At 34.3% G+C, this 17371-nt stretch overlaps 1 protein-coding gene across 1 annotated transcript in view; it reads right to left on the reverse strand.

The window, feature by feature from the left end:
• VEGFC (vascular endothelial growth factor C) overlaps positions 1 to 17371 on the reverse strand; it is a 73334-nt gene that overhangs the window by 12603 nt on the left and 43360 nt on the right. The window contains exons 2-3 of the mRNA XM_061992826.1: positions 8970 to 9183; positions 6860 to 7050 (exon numbers count right to left, since the gene is read on the reverse strand). Coding sequence (XP_061848810.1) covers positions 6860 to 7050; positions 8970 to 9183 — 405 coding nt within the window. The remainder of the gene's footprint in view (positions 1 to 6859; positions 7051 to 8969; positions 9184 to 17371) is intronic.

Genomic DNA, 17371 nt, shown 5'->3' on the forward strand with positions numbered 1-17371 from the left:
ATGGAAGTGAAATACTGGGGCTAGAACTATTGATTGGTTCTTCCTACACTTTTTTTTTTTTTTAGAATATCACATGCTGTTCAGATATTATATTTTAATCTCAGCTGTGATAGTAGCATCTCTAAATTAAATTAAGCTATTTAAATGTAACGGAATAAACTCTCAATATATATAAGATGGTTTCAATTACCCTCTTAACAAATAATTTCAAATTACGTAAAATGGGACCTTGTGTAATACTTTCTAACTTTGACAACATCTCTTACTTCTTGTTCATCTTCTTCACCGATAGAACAATAAGCTCAACTTCTGTCATCACTTGGCAACACGTAATAGTCAAATGTCAATATCTAGAACAGATATTTCTATGAGAAATGCACCACAATATCTGTATGTGTCTGGTTCTTGACCTCTTTTCTAGCAACACTGCTGGTTGTGATTACTACTGTTGGCACCCACATTGCCCAAATGGGTACTCCTTCTTGGAGATCTGATGGCTTACATTTCTGTCTGATCCTGTATTCAGTAAAAGATTTTACTGTATTCTTAGAGACCCAGGTCTTCTCTTCCTTCCCAACTAATCGCAATATAAGCAACAAGGAAACAAATTTCCTTTGGGTTTGTTCTTCAGGGACCAATGCCTGAAGATGGACATTACTGACTACAGACTGCAAGGAATGAGTTCCAGTTCCCAGAAGAACACGACAGATGACAGTAGTAGGGATTAGGGCAGTTTTTTCAAAGTAGAGAGCTTTTACTGCTTGCAGTTTCCAGAAAAATGTTAGGAATTTTAGTACATGAAACAGCAAATTAAAGTACATTAAACGAAAGTTAAAAAGAAAAAAACAGATTCAATTTGTCCATGCTGTCCTGTACGTTTGTGCTACCTACAGGAAACCAGTGGAAAACAACCAAAGTAATATGTGATAGCATAACTAAAGAGTATTATGTATTAAAAAAACCTCACAAAAATGAAAATCTATTGTAAACATAAGTTGGCAACGTACTGTTAATCTCAGTGGATAACACACACTAATGGAAACTCTACGTAACTGAAGAACAGCTGAACACCATACAGTTAAAGCATTTCATAATAACACATGCCATTCAGCCAGTCTAAGCCTGTTTTGGCACAGAAAGCCAGATGGCAGGTCTTACAGTCTTTCTAATATTTTTTATTACTTTTCTTCAACGTATTGATTTCCGCCCTTACATCTCCACCCGATATAATGATTCTTCATGCCAACCTTCCCTCATTCCAACCCAGCCAAAGTTTCCCTTTCAGCCACCTCATGAAACTTGATTTCTCTTCCCTCTTTTTGGGTTCCTCAGCATAATTCTTTGCATTCTGGTACACACATATCTTGTCCCAGTTAGTTTTGGACTAATCAGGTTTGTTTGTTGTTAGTTCCTTCTTTCCTTCCCAACAAGATCAAAGTGGGTGTACCACTGACAGGCTCTCTCTAGAAAATGAGATTTAGATGCCTAGACTTGAAATTGCGTAATATTTTTGTTCAGCTCCAAGCTAAAAAGTGTTCAAGTTGCAAATAAATCCAAGTTCTCAACAATTCCATTTGCCTCCTAGGTATTTTTTTTCCTAATACTTAAAAGTATACAAACAACAAATCACACATTCAAAATACAAACAAATATCATATCCTTTACCTAAAATAAGAGAATATGATTTTTTTTTTCAGATTAAAGAAAAAAAAAATCCATTTTTTGTTTTTAACAATAAAATCATATATACTTCTTTGTCATTGTGGTCCAACTAAAAGCAAACTCACCATATTTGCTCAAGTTTAAAAGCAAAAAAACCATAATAAGTAAAACCAATACATCAAGCTTTGTCAGGCATCTCACAGAGAAAACTTCAACCCCTATTGTTAAAGAATAGCAAAGTTAAGCTAAGAACGACAATAGAGTTTATAATGGACTAGGCTGAACAGTCTTTGTATCAGGCTACTTAAACTAGAGTCATTCACCATGGAACAAAATTTTGTGTGACTATAAATGTTTACTCCTTCATTTCCTCTGTCATGAGAAAATTCAAGAGCCTTGTACAATAGATGGTTTAAACAGGAGTTGTGTGCTAAAACCACGACAGTCGTTGGTACTATATGGATTTGAAAAAAAAAGTTTGGTTACATGACATTTTTTTGTTTGTTTTGTTTTTTTTTCCTCCACTGACTTATCAAGATGACTTTTTATCTACCTTTCAACCTAGTCAAACTTGAAAGATTTGTCTTCAGAAATGAAAGAAGATATTTTTTTTCATATATTATGATTACACAATCTGTAATAAGATGTGTTTTAGGCTTAATACTTAACCTTCATTCCACTGCATCAGCCAAAATTAAAAAGCAGCATAACCTAAAGACCCAAATGTCAGCTTCTTATGCTTCTATTTTCTACGTCTCAGGACAGACAGGTATACAATTAGAACTTTTATAATTGGACTGATTTATATAAAAAAGAACTTTTCAGACTGACACTTAGCAATCATTTTACAATCATGAGTGCAACACCTTTTTTTTTTTCCAAAGGATTTTCATTCTTTTACATATCAGTTTTTAAACCCTTGAACATCATTATATATGCTTCTCAGGTGAGAAGCACAGCAAGAGGATAATTGGCAAAAGTATTTCTGAATTGATCTGTGCATTTAGATTTGGCCTTTGGCACTCTGCAACCTGCAATTTCTGTGATAACAAGTGCACCAATCTCCCTTCTTCCCAACCTTGTTATTTTTTCAGCCAGAGTAATGTGGTCCCGCAGACCATCCTATAGCAAGCTTTTTTCAGTTCCCATACTGGCAATGGTCTTCCTGTAACCGTTTATGGAGCTGGGGTGCAGAACAGAAACAAGGATGGAACCAGAGTCTGGTCCACAACTTAGAGCTCAGCATGATTTTAACCTTTTTAATAAATAAGTTAAAAACAATCTAACAGCAGACAAGAATCTCTGAATGCTCAAGCAAATGCACTATCATAATTACTGGGTAAAAAATCCCCATATATTCCTCCTCATTAATCCTTAGAAAGGTATCTGTTTTGATTCACTGTATGGGTAGCTCATCTAGACTAGAAAGACTTCATGCCATACTTTTTAGAGAAACAGTTGATTCCTATATAAAGTATTTCTTTGTTTCAGTGGCTAAACAAATTTATCCATAGCTATCATATATGCCATTGTATCAGTACACATTATAATTATTACTCTGGGGACTGATTTCTGAAATATAATCAAAATTGTTATTTTCACATTAGAATGAGGGAAGCTTATCAATCTAGATGCTTTTCAAATACAGGATTTATCTATGATCTTTTTTCCCAGATTTACACTAACTACATTACGTTCTTCTGATGGATTGTGGTTTATTTTGGCAAGTTTCCCTTAAAGTGATTGACTCTCAGTTTCCATGCCTTATGATCTTTGCACTTCCTAAAGTGTCAGTAAGGCCGGCCAAATACAACCACTGTAACAAAGCACAGTGTGTCTAGAAAGACTTTTAAGCTAAAGATATAAGATTGTGTGATTTCAAAACTCCAAACATCTCTATATTGGAAAGAATTAAAATAAGCAATTTGAAAAATGGTGTACACTGCATAACTCTTGCCAAAACACAGGCTTATATGTGATACAAGTAACTTACCTATTTAATGTCTGTTTAATATGCTTAGGTTCCTTATTCTTTCTTTTTATATTTGAATCACTTTTAAAAAAAATAATTTTAACAAGAAACACTTGGAAATTATGCTGATATTTCATGTACTAATAATAGCACCTACTATATCATTGCAATCACCAGTCTAACGCAGAAAAATGCATGGGAAAAGGCATAAATGGTAAAGTTCAAAACAAATGAAAATTCTTTTGACATATGCATCTCCAAGCTGTGTAAAGGAACACCATGTACATCTCAAATATGGCAAATAATTTCAAGCTGTTAACTTGTTTCCTGTGAGAAAACTCCTCTAAATCTAATTTCAAACTGCTTGGAAAGATGTTTTCTCTTGAGAAACTATTATTGTAACCATGAAACGAAGATTTAGGATCTTCACATCAAGTGATCTGAAAACAGCCAAAAAACTGGCCACTTTGCCAGCCACAAGGAAGAATGGAATGAGACAGCTCCTCAACATCTGCTCATTGCTTCCGTTCAACCTATAAACAAGTACCTATAGATGGGGCATAAAAAGGTATAGCTGAGGGACAGGCTGCTGCTGCACCAGGTAGTTCCAAGCTTTGTAATTTCTGTTGAATTACTCTTGTCATAGAAACAGAGAACAGCTGTCTGATTAATACAAAATTAGAAAAAAAACAACACCACAAACACATCATAAATCCAAAAATCAACTAACTACCTTCCCTGTAGACCTTTTTTAGACAAGCCATCACTTACAAAGCTGAGGTATTGCAGTGTCACAGATAAAGAAGAAAAAGACCTACTGCATTTTATGAACTAGCTAAGAGGGACCTTAAATGTTTTCATAGACCTTGTACCACATCTTAATTAAGAAATTATCTCATATCCTAATCATGATTGTTAAAAAATCCTCTCAGTAACTACAGAAATGGATTTTTTGTGGAATAAATCGTATTGAAAGCAAATCACAGTACTTTTTGTTCTTTCTCTTAATAAAGTTAAGTAGCTAGATAGGAGAGACACAGACTGAGCAAGAGAACTATTGACCTCACTCGAGACCACCACAGTGTTCCACAAGCCAATCTGGGAACATCTGACTTAGTCCATTCTCCTGGCAGTCAATGATTTGCTCCCCATAAAAATAATTTCTATGCTTAGCCCTTTTCTTTTTAATTAATTTTTATGAAAGCTGATATCAAGTATCTTTAGATGTTAATGTCTGGAACCAAGGCTAGAGCTTACCCTCACATCAAGACCTCCAGCTGAAATGTTAATTTCACACTAAGCACTTTTTCTGCAGGGTGAACAGTATGAAGTCATCTTACAGAATTTATGCACCAAAAACAAAGCTACAAAAACAATGACTTACAGAAAAATCAGAAAATGTCTAGTTACTAACCATTTGTTTTGATTTCATTCAGGAAACAGATGGAAAATAGTAGTGAAAACACGTGTTTAGGGTACTTGAATTCCACAGGTGGGTCTGGAATCCAATACTTTTTTTCTTCCTAGCTCTCAGCATATATAGAGTAAGCTGTGGTCACATAACTTTAAAAATATTTGAGATGATGACAGATGAAGAGATATAGTTATAGCTCTCTTCCTTTTTTAAGGGTTTTTAAAAAAACGTATTTTGTCAAGGACCAGATAAAAATGGAAAGCAGAAGCAAGATAGAAAACTCAGAGATTAAATTGCTTGCCTGTACAGACTATGAAGAAGACAAAACAATGCTGTTGCCTCTTTCTTCTTTTGGCTAAGTCCTTTAGTATTTTAATTTGAAGAGTCTCTCAAGTATTTTAACTGTTCCTATATTATATCACCAACGAAATCAAGAGCTAAAGAAACTCTGTACTAAACATTTTCTACTAAGCAAAATAAGTTACTTCACTCAAATAGATATGAACAGAAAGATGAATCGAAAGAGATTATCTACTGCAAATTGACATGATGCTGAAAGATCAAGAAATCTATGCTAAATGAAACAACTTTCTGTAACTAGATCATTCTTTATTATAGTAAGCTAAAATTTATACATACGTGTCAAAATACATTGTCATGTTTCATTGTTTGTAGCATGAAAACTCATTTTCATCTTTCAAGAAACTGGAATTGGAGCAGTTGTTTGTGGGAATAATTACGAATTTGAACAAAAATCAACATTGTAGTTTTCCTTCTTTAAGCTATTTGAGTTACATTATTCCTGTGCTGTGTGTTTGTTTACCACTAGTTTAAATTTAGGATTGAAAATTCTTGGTAGAATATACCATTTCAGACAGACAGATCTGATGATAAATGAAGATAGAAAATGTATTTTTTTGAAAAATATTGTTCTGTTTTCTTTATATATTCTTTGACTAATCACCTCTCAAGAATGCTCAGAGCACTAAGTTTCATGATAAAGGGATGACATTTCCATGGGCCATGATTTTATAGTTCACTAGGGAGTTGTATATCTTACTTATAAATGTGTACTGCCTCTTCAGTTAGATGAATCTAGTTGAAAAAAGAAGCAAGATTTACACTAAAATTAGTTTTCTTCAAAGTATCAGAAAGATGAGGCAAAATGTGAAAAAGCCTACAACCAACAAAAATCCCATCAAATACTGTAACAAAAGCAAAACACTAACAAACATTTTGAAGTACAACTATTTGTACACAATTTTTGAGAAATGTTTTTGTAATAAAATTGTTTTAAATATATACCTATCTATTGAAAATAGAACATACTGAACATACATCTGAGGAATATGCATTAAAAAAAAAGAGGTACACTATACTAATATCTCTTAATACCATAAAGTTCAGTTCCTAAAAGGTTGTCTTTGCGATACATATTCTGTCTGCATCTGTCCTACATCAGTCTTCACTAATAAAATTACAGGCTAGTTTTCCAGTGAGTGTTTGCCTCATACAGCAGGCAAAAGAAAGATAGAGTTAAGTTGTGTGGAAAATGTCAAAACTGAGAATGAAATATTTTTTTGTTTGTTTCACTTTTCTCTGACTCCTAAAATAAAAAAAAAAAAACCCTAGTATATTTGAGGGAAAAGACTGTTAAACACTCTTTCAGGTAGCAGTCTTCTCAGCTATTTTTCTTGTGTATTTGAAAATTTTTTTTTTCCTTCCTTATAGTAGCAGTAAGAAAGTTTAAAATATGCATGATCATAAATGGGTTTACAAGAAGCACTTAATGTTGTGATATGAAAACTTACTGTCTTGCTGATGTAATTTGTGCTGATATTCATACACTGTAGTCCTTCACTATTGCAGCAACCTCCACATCTGTAGACGGATACACATGGGGGTTTAAAGAAGGTGTTTGTAGTTGCTCCAAACTCTTTTCCCACATCCACACACACTTCACGTGGCGTACATTGAGTTTTTCTCCATTCAGTATCAATACCTGCCAAATTATAGGGAATGTCATGTGTTATTAAGTAACTGTTTAAAAACGATACTCTCCTGCAGTAAATTAGCAGGATTTTTTTTTTTTACAAATTTAGAATCAAAATACACACTACTAGAGGCCCACCTTTTATACAGTGAAACACACATCTCTCTATTAAATTCAAATATTTTTTTTCTTCCTCATAGGGATATGACACATTGTCACACAGTAGAAGAAAAGGCACAAAGGAGCTAAGAGGGAACCTAAGAGACCAAATCTTGTGACATAGAATCATGTAATAGTTTGGGTTGGAAGGGACCTTTAAAGATCATCTAGTCCAGGTCTGTCTGCAATGAGCAGGGACATTGTCAACTAGATCAGGTTGCTTAGAGCCCCATCCAGCACAACCCTGAATGTTTCCAGGGAGGAGGCACCTAGCATCTCTATGGGGTATATGCACCAGTGTTCCACTACCCTCATTGTAAAAAAATTCTTCCTTATATCTAATCTGAATCTACTCTCTTTTAGTTTAAAACCATCACCTTTTGTCCTAGTGCAACAGACTTTGCTAAAATGTTTGTTCCCATCTTTGTTATAAAACCTCATTCTGTTTTGAAAGTCTGCCATAAGATCTCACCAGTTTGCTCTTCTCCGGGCTGAACAACCTCAACTCTCTCAGCCTGTCTTCATAGGAGAGGTGTTCCATTCCTCTACTTATTTTCGTGTCCCTCCTCTGGACTCACTCCAACTGCTCTGTGCCCTTTTTATACTGAGCCCTCCAGAGCCGGATGCAGTACTACAGGTAGGACCTCACCAGAGTGGAGTAGAGGGGCAGAATCACCTGCCTCAACCTGCTGGCCAGCAGCTAAAGCTGTTCATATCCTTTTTCCTGCACCTGGGGTGAGTCTCACCTTGTCTGAAGTGTGAAGTGCTGCAGATCTCTGCAGCATACACTTAACCAATCCCACACAGTACTTCACTTGGATACTATACATTAGAAACATTAAATTTGATTCCTACACACTCAACATGAAATTAATAAAGTAAATTTGTATTCAGATTAAGTACAAAAGTATCATTTAAAACAAAAAGTTATTATTTAATAATTACATGCTTAATACGATTTAATCTGAAATGTAGTATTTGTGCCCAGATTATCCATGCAGATTTAGGCAAACATTTTATACCATATGATACAGTCTTTTACCAAATGCAATCTTGGCATCAGTTTTTGGTAGGCTACTTAGCAAAAATAGAAATTTCACCCACTGTGTACCTTAAAGTCTCCTTTGAGGTACATGACTTCCAATATCATACAAAAATATACACCTCCTCCTATAAATCCTGTGTTTCTCTGCCTGCAAGCACTTCCTTAAACTGTAAGCCAGTATCTTTTTATCCAGGTCCTCTGAAATACTAAGGGGTTTTAAAGCTGTTTTCCTCTGGTTTGAGTATAATACCATGACAACTGTCTTCTAGTAACAGGAGAAAACTACAAGTGGATTATTTGTCATTCTAAAGCAATAACGCATAAGAGAAGAAAGTATTACCAGCTGTGACATAATTGCAGAAAACAAGTCGAAACAGTTCAATGAATCCAATTATTAGTGTCCTCTTTGCTTGCTGCAAAACTGTTACAGGCTCTAGAAAGCAAGTATCCTTATACTTGAAGACATAACACTTCCTACTTCTACTGAGTTGAGAAAGCAGCCTATACCTTTCTTACAACAGATGTACCAAAAATATACCTGCAGAACAAATAATTTAATTATGGACGGTTGACTGTCAAAGATTTTATGTTATAAACATTACATCAAATCAAACTGCTAGGGTTGGTTTACTGAGAACGTTTAGCTTTTAAGATATTTTTTACACAACTGAGAAACTTTCAAACTTTATTATATGTTAGAACGTGTTTTGTGTCCTGTACTTACTTTTCAGGATCTCTGCATTATAATGTGCTGCGGCAAATTTCAAGGAATCATCTGATCTTGTGTCAAAGCTGGAGTGTTCCCTGCTGTGTTGCCAACCTCCTTTCCTCAACTGACATTTGAACATTTTCCAGTATTCTGGGTAAAGTACTGTCATGAGTTCATCCACACTGGACACAGACCGCAACTGTTCTTCCAGGTCTTTGCTTGCATGAGCCTGTCAAAGTAACATGCAAGAATAATTACTTTTTCTATTACACAAAGTTTGCTGGAAACCAGCCTGAAAAACAACTCTCATGTTGTAAAATAAAGTTGTGTTCCAAGGAGTCCTCATTATAAAAAAACGCTTTTGACAGTCAAGGCCAATAGTACTATACTGATGAATACAGCAATGTTTTGCTTCTGCCACTAATTCTTTATCATATTTGTAGTTCAAAACAACTGTGTGAAAAAGAAGCTATAGTATTAAGTCTATACAAGTGCACTTTGCAAATTATTAAAAAAACAGAAGGCATTTTTATCCTGGAAAGAAAAATTTTCACGATAAAACTTTGAAATGCTTAAACCTCAAAATATTTAAGTGATGTTCCTGTTATTTAATATCACATACTCTTAAAGTAACATCAAATTTTTGTCTATTTTTCCTTATTCCTGGAAAAAAGTGAAACACCCTAAAATGCTAAAATGGTTAAATTAGAAAAAATATTATTAATGGTATTTTGTACCTTTTTTGGGAAAATCTTAATAAGCAAACTCTATTAAAAAAGCATAAAACCTTAAATCAGTAGGAATCAAGGATTTTGGTACCTTTAAGGATCTAAACCACACATTCCCTCACTGCTAAGAACTTCATCTGAAAGTCTTCAGTCTAAGCATTACACTCCTTCTTTCAAGAGTAGCCTCAGATCCTGTAATCTCACTTTCTTATTTGCTGGCTTTTACACAAACTCATTACATTTTGCTAAAGGACTACAACACAGATTTATACTCTAATTTCTCACTTATCTGGAAAATTCCTCTGTCCTCTTAGACAAAATGGTACACTGCCTTAAAGGACTGCTGTTATTCCATGCCTGCCCATCTCACCTGTGAATTTAGTTCCCAAAGGGAAGGGCAATAAGGAGAAAAAGTACTGAAGAACTTTTAGCCACCTTCTCAGCCTTCGCGGCCCTTAGATGGCAGTATGAGCCACAAAATATAAAGATTTACTTCATAAAAAGTGTCTAGCAACTGCTTGCAGACTGTACGGTTTACTGTTGCTTTAGTCCAAGAAACACCAGCCTGGTCTAAAGCCAGAAATAGGATGCCATAGAAATTAAATGTTAAGATTCTTATCAAACTCCACTTACAATAACAAAATTATTTCCATTCAGTGATTTTGAACATTACATAAGGAAAACAACCACTTTTGAACTAGTTCACCTAAATCAAAACCGTTCCTTGTCTCACAAACAACTAAGACTGCATAAAATAGTATATGCTGTCATAAACACTTCCTTATCAGGTGTCATATACAAGAGAAACACCTTGGGGTAAGGCAGATTCGCAGAACTCATTTCCATAAACACAGTTAAATCAGAAGCCAAAGCTAATAACAGATTTCAAAGTAATCTTACATGTCAAAGTGTTAGGAAGCTGAAAAAAAGTTTTCACTAAAACCCCGCTATAACCACATCATGACAGACTACTTGGTCCTGGTAAATTTCAGCAATCAAGCTATCATTCTCACAAACTCGCTCATTCATAACTTCATCTCTTTCCTTGCCTCTGTAGAAAGGGCAGTCTCTGACATAAGCCACTCAGCAAGCAGGATTTTGGGGCTTTGCCTTTGAATTCATTGGCAACTTGAAGCATCTCGCTCCCTACTACCTCTATTCTCCTTACAGGGCACCACATAGGTTCTCAATCACTGAGACAAAGACAAAAAAATACAAGCTGAATAAACAACTAATTCAGCCACTGTCTGCTTGCTTTCATCTTTTCTGAGAGGTGAAAAGAGTAGAGTTTGAATAGTCTCATTCCTGTCAGACTGTTTGCAGAGACTACTGCAGCATATACCCCTTCAGTAACAGGAGGCAGGTCACTTTACCAGTGCAGTAAATGTCAGTGCTGCAGGTGTGTGTCTGCCACGTGATGGGAATATGCATGGCATGGGAGGTCACAGCAGGGAGGTAGCACATATAACCTGCAACAGACTGGCATTCAGCCTTGTGACATAAAAGGCACAGGAATGGAAACTGTTTACTCATCTATTAGCTGATCCTAGGAGGTCCTAGCAGATCATGAAGGTGACATGTAAAGAGAATCCAATCAAAGGCTTACCAACCTTTGATGAAGTCCTTAAATACCTGTGCAGCCCACTATAGGCAAAGCAGTTATTGCTGTTTCAGATATTGCAAATACAGGCCTAGATCATCAGAAAAATAATAATTCAGAACTACTTGTTTTATGAGAAGCCAGGATATGAAGCAGGGAATAGGCTATATCTGTTAGAAGTAATGCATGTTGATAAAATCCTCTTTCATCAGGAAATCAAATCCTGTCTTTCCAGCTGGTTAGTAAATTTGGTATACATGCATAAACTATGTATGAATTAAACTAAAAAGATTACAAAACTAGTGGTTTTAATTAAGAATTGTATTGAATTTAATAAAATATTATTTGCAACTGCATTTCTTCCTGTGTATTCTATGGGCCATAATGACATGTATCTACAACATGAAGTGCTCACTTAATATGAACAAAAGGAAAAAGAATTATGGAGCAGATACATAAAACTGTGTGGGTTTTTTTCTTACAAAAAAGAATCATTATTATTGCTTCTTAATTATTTTGTGCTTAGTTTAATAAAGCCATTCCATTTGTAAAGATGGCTTCAATTCAAACTTTAAAATACACTGTTGAAAACTAACTTGATTACTAGAGGGCTTTTGTTCTCTCCCCTCTTCCAGTTTAGCAAAAAAGGGAGAAAGAAATTAATCCATGCACACTAAATACAGCACATGCAGGGCCTAGAGTTGGGAAAAAAAATCTAGCAATGTTGCTAGACAACATTTGATTTTATCCAAATTTTGGTTAATTTCACAAAAATATACCACCTCAGTCCTTGTCTTTTGTTCCAAGTTCTTTGCTCTTTCATAACTGCAGATGGGATTTTAGTGTAGGACAGTGAAAAAAAATTTAACCTCAAAACAGTTTCGCAATGGAAATCCAGACTATTTAGAATTTATGACAAGGCCAAAGAAAGTAACATCAACAAAAACCTACTACAAATCAGAGGGCCTCTAATTTTTCATTAACTTTATGCAAGCACAGAAGAGTGAAGTTTAGAAAGAAATACTGTTTTTAGATGCAAGTTATTCCTAAATGTAATCTCAAACTAAAAAAAAAATTCTATGCAAGTGTTGTGATATGAGAAATTCTATAACTTAAGACAAGAGTAAGTTTTCTGATACATGTAAATGATTGTTCCTAAAAGCAGTTGCGGTGTACTCCACATGAAACCCTGGACCAACTGCTTAACCTTTTACTGGCAAGACATTCTTGGACTTACATTGTACTTTGAGAAGGAAGCATTAAATAGTGCCAGCAGTGCCTGTAGAAGAAGGAAGTTTCTCTGCCCCGTACCGCGTTTTCTATTTTCTTTGCTCTTTTAAGTCACTTAAGGGGGGTTTGTACCTTTTGATACCTTGGGGCTTTTTTGTGTGGGTTTTTGTTTTGTTTTGGCTTTGTTTTTTTTTACTGCCACCATTCCCTTCCTAAGTGTTTATATCTGGTTGGCCATTCTGAGGGTTTTTTTGCATATTAATAATAAATACACATATAAATAAATCAGTAAAGCATGATGAGAAACATATCCTTCCTATCACTTATTTAACTTAGGGAAAATTTTATGCTATGAAAGTATCTTGGGGCTTTCCATTACATGCTACGTCCAGCTTTTCCTAAAATTATAGCTTGCAAAAGGAGAAACAAATAGGCTCCGTATTCATCAACAAAAATCAAATCTATAATAGGTTTTCCATGCAATACATTATTTGTCTTTCACACGTTCCCAGTGTCTCCCTCTATTATTAATAATAAAGGTCAGAACACTTAATATTTGGCAGCATGCTTGACACATAATTGATGGTGCAATGGGCTATAACAGTACTTTATGCATCTGCTCTGACTGTAGTTGTGAGCTCAATTCACTTTCAAGGATTTTGTTGACAATCCTCAATAGAAAAATGCTGTCTATAAACCCCTGCATTTTAATATGCTGATACTCTGGATTTATTGACTGAAAAGTATTAAAAATCAAGTAGTTAAATCCAAATGTTGAAACAGCGTGCAAGCAAACGGAAATACTTCAAAAGAAAAGTACGCATAAACACTTCATTTGCATAATATTTTATTGCAATGTTCATGTATTTCAGTCCTAGTTTTTTTGAAGTTAATACTGGTTAAAATAAAAAGTATCAAAATTAACTATTTTAGCCATACTTAAGAATTTAATTAAACTTTTTTGTCCACCTCTACAACCACACTAGAATAGTCCTCGTTTTGATCTCCTGTGCACCAATTTGTCACCATTAAAATTTAATGACTGGCCACAGCTGCAAACTTTAAAGTTGCCATTCAAAACAGTAACAAAACAGTGCTTTACAGAAGTGAAATATTAACAGTAAATATTTTTTTTCCATGTTACTTTAAATAAGTAGTAAGACCACTGCAGTTCATTTGAACTAAATCAAAACATCATGAGAACAGCAGAGAGATTAGAATTGGTCCCTGTTCCAAAGAGCTTACACAAAGCATATCAGATAAACATAAAATGTATGGATGAAATAATGAATAAATTCAAATGATTTTAACTATATTATACTTCAAGTGACTTTCATTCATTCTGGCATTTTAAATACCAAGAAGAACATGAGACAATGGAAACAAATAAATGGTGGGGCAAGGGCATGGAGCAGATAGACAAGGAAGAAAAAAAAAATTGAGGAGGAAGAAAAAGACATTAACAATGAGGATAAGCTTAAGACTAAGGAAATTTCACTTTCATATTACACATCACATGAACATTTTTGCAGAGAGAGATGCATAAGCTGCTAGAAAATCATCCAAGGCTTATGTTATTCAATACTGATCTACTGTTTTTAAGTACTTAAACTGAAGTAGGTAGTGTAAAATTTTCATTGTAAAGGAAATTCAATTTTTATGCAAGTCAATGTTTTCATGGTAATATTTTATTTAGATATTCTTAGAAAATGCTGAAAAATGTATCTAAGATTATAGATTTGCACCAAGGTACTTAGGTTTAGTCAAACATCTAGTTGCTGATGAGCTTCTGAAACATGCTTCTTGTCTGGTGCTTATTCCTCAAGTACTTGCATTCCTGAATGGTTCTCAGTCTTCCCTAGTAAAGTGTGAATACTTTCACGCATTCAATGGGAATTACTTTACAAAAATACTTTTTTATTATTATTTGAGTCTAATTTCCCTGGGAAGCAGAGAGAAAAAGTAATTCTAGTTGTTTTCTAGAACAATTCCCTGCTCTGCTGCTTGGCTTCTTTAGAAGCTCACCTTAGATGGCCAGTTCTCTTAGGTTTCTATGAGCTTGAGTAATTTAGACCCTGCTGTAGGGAATGTGGTATCTGACACAATTAAAGATGGTAATGCCACAGTGGCATGAGAGAAACCCATACAATCTACACACACATGCATGTGTGCACAGAAATGGGAAAATAAAAAGGTGTCAGACACCATTCCTGACTATGATGGAAAGTAGTTTTAAGGAAGATGGTTTGTAGCACCCTTAGCCAGACCTTGAATATCTATGACTTTTTTTTAAGCAATTTCACAACTACATTATAGTTACAGAAAATGTTTTGTTCTCCTGTACTTCAAGCTAATTTTGGAAATTTGCATTGTTCCACAGCAGTAGTCTTCCATTTGTGTTCATAAATCCTTGCAGACTATTTCAAAGAATACAGCAAGTCACAACTGCAAATTAAAATACAAAAGTCAAGCCTCTTATCAATAGACTCAATTTACTCTTCAGCAGGTCATACTAGATAAATTCCCAAATTAATGGTCAAAGGCTGAAAAGCAAACATGTAAACTTGTGGAATAACCATTTCCTGCCTAAGTGCAGCTGCATCTGGATTGTTTAATTGAGTAAAAGACTCATACTGAAGCTTCCAGTTAGCACTACAATTAGATTGGGAATCAAAAAGGATTTGAATTATTGCTGCCAAAAAACTTACATCTGATTAAATCTTGGATACATCAGACAGTGCAAAGTGTATCAGATTAGTATGTTAATTTCTTGGTCATCCACAGTTACAGTGATCAGTGGTGACAAATGCAAAAATCACCACACACGGCCAGATTCATGACCAGAAGAAAGGGGAAACCATTTTTAAGTAAACCCATTTGTAAGTAAAAAAAAAAAAAAATCTATAAAGTAAAAATAAAAGACAACATTGTGATGACTGCTGTGTTATCAAGGTGGTTAACAGACACAGCAGTCCACTAGAACTGCAACGCAGCCACTGCAGCCAATAAGATTCCGGTGTCACTTGCCTGTACCCTGATTACAAGGCATCTAGGATGGGTTGCTACCTAGGATGGTGTTCTGGAGAATTTGAGATGTTATAGAAAGAGTATGTTCATTTTTAATACTTGTAAGCAATTTAAAACTAACATCGCGGAAGTGAATCATACAATTCTGAAAAGAAAACTTAGAATAACTAGAACAAGAATACTTGGAATAGGAATACTTGTAAAAATATTTAGAAATTTAATTCTGAATAAAAATTCCAGTTATAATAAGATCTTACCTGCTCAGAAAAAGATAAAGGGCCAGTTAAGCAACTTTTTTAATGGTTTGAATATTTTTTTTAATATCTGCAACCTTTTGTTTTCCTTCCAACAAACAGAATATCTCATTAAAATCACTACATAACAGTAAACTACCAGGCCTTTATAAGATTGTTTATTTTCCGTCTTTATGGAGCTTTCATTTATATTACCATTACTTTTATTAGCAATTGCCATTAGGTTTGTCAGTAAAAGCAAACAAATATGGAGGAAATTTTTGAACAAAACTATTGGCATGGTAATACTGCAATTAATTGTTACTACTTCAGCATGTAGCACTATCAGTGAAAACAATGAAACAATATTGTTTCATATTCACAATACTGAGTAAGGATTTACAAATTGGAAAGGTATAAGGGACAATACCTTCACTTTAATTTCAATGCCAGCTCATTCTCAGATACTGCTTAAACACAGTATGTGTGCTATATGAAGTCATCCTAGATTCTAATTAGTGAGAAGTAAGAGTTCTGGGCAGGTTATGAAGTGATGAGCTTCAAAAAGGCAGTAGTTACAGTTTCAGTCTGCGGTTTTCAGTTCTACAGATCCACAGTACACACAAAAAGGTTTCACTAGGAGCTGGAATAAGAAATTGCACACTACCATTTCTAAGTCAAGCTGAATATGTAGGCTACAGCATACATTAGGTTCTTGTTATGATAACAGTATTCAGTTTTCAGTTCAATGCAATTGTTTATTCTTGAGTTTTTAACAATGTGGCCATCTGTAGGACAGAAGGATTACATAAACATATCACCTCTTATCACTGTTGTGTAATTTCTCTCACTACTAAGTAACTTTTCAGTAAGTTTTTAAAATCACTAGGTGAGGCCCCGAGCAAATATAATTAATCCACAGTCTAAATATTTAGCAAGAGATCACAGAAATTTCTTGAATTAATTATACTTTTTAAATGGTTCTTAAAATAAATAACTTCACAGTCCATGAAACAAGACCCATTGAATTTCAAAGAAAAAGCTGAGCTTTATTCTTAAACAAATGTCTTGATCTAACAGAACAAGATTTCTGTACTGTTAAACAATCCTTGCATAGTTTACAGATCTGTAGAGACATATTAATTAGAAGACCACCTACCTTTTCACATTGTCTATTTAAAAAAATATTCAAGCTATAAACACAATACACTAAAAACTCAACAAAAAGCTAAAGAATAATGAGGCAGTTATAACACAGCAATTCTATTTGAAAAATCATTGTTCTAAATTATTTAAAAAAAGTTTTGTATATATGAAAAAGAAATCACATAAGAGAATCTTAGAAACCTATGTGTTTTATTAAGTTTTAGAGTTTCTAGCTGTATGCCACTAAAATGACAGTATTACCTGATCATTTTTTATTAGCATCATATTTCTTAAGTTCATTTTACACAAATCATTAAAATTTTTTTATTTACATAAATCATTAAAAAATAGTCTATTTGGTAACTGTGACACATCAGACTAACACATCATGCAGCTAAACATGTGGTTAATAAAGTATTGAACTATGAGATCTCATTAATAAACAAGATAGCA

Source organism: Colius striatus, chromosome 3 (assembly GCF_028858725.1).
Source record: "Colius striatus isolate bColStr4 chromosome 3, bColStr4.1.hap1, whole genome shotgun sequence".
Lineage (NCBI taxonomy): Eukaryota > Metazoa > Chordata > Aves > Coliiformes > Coliidae > Colius > Colius striatus.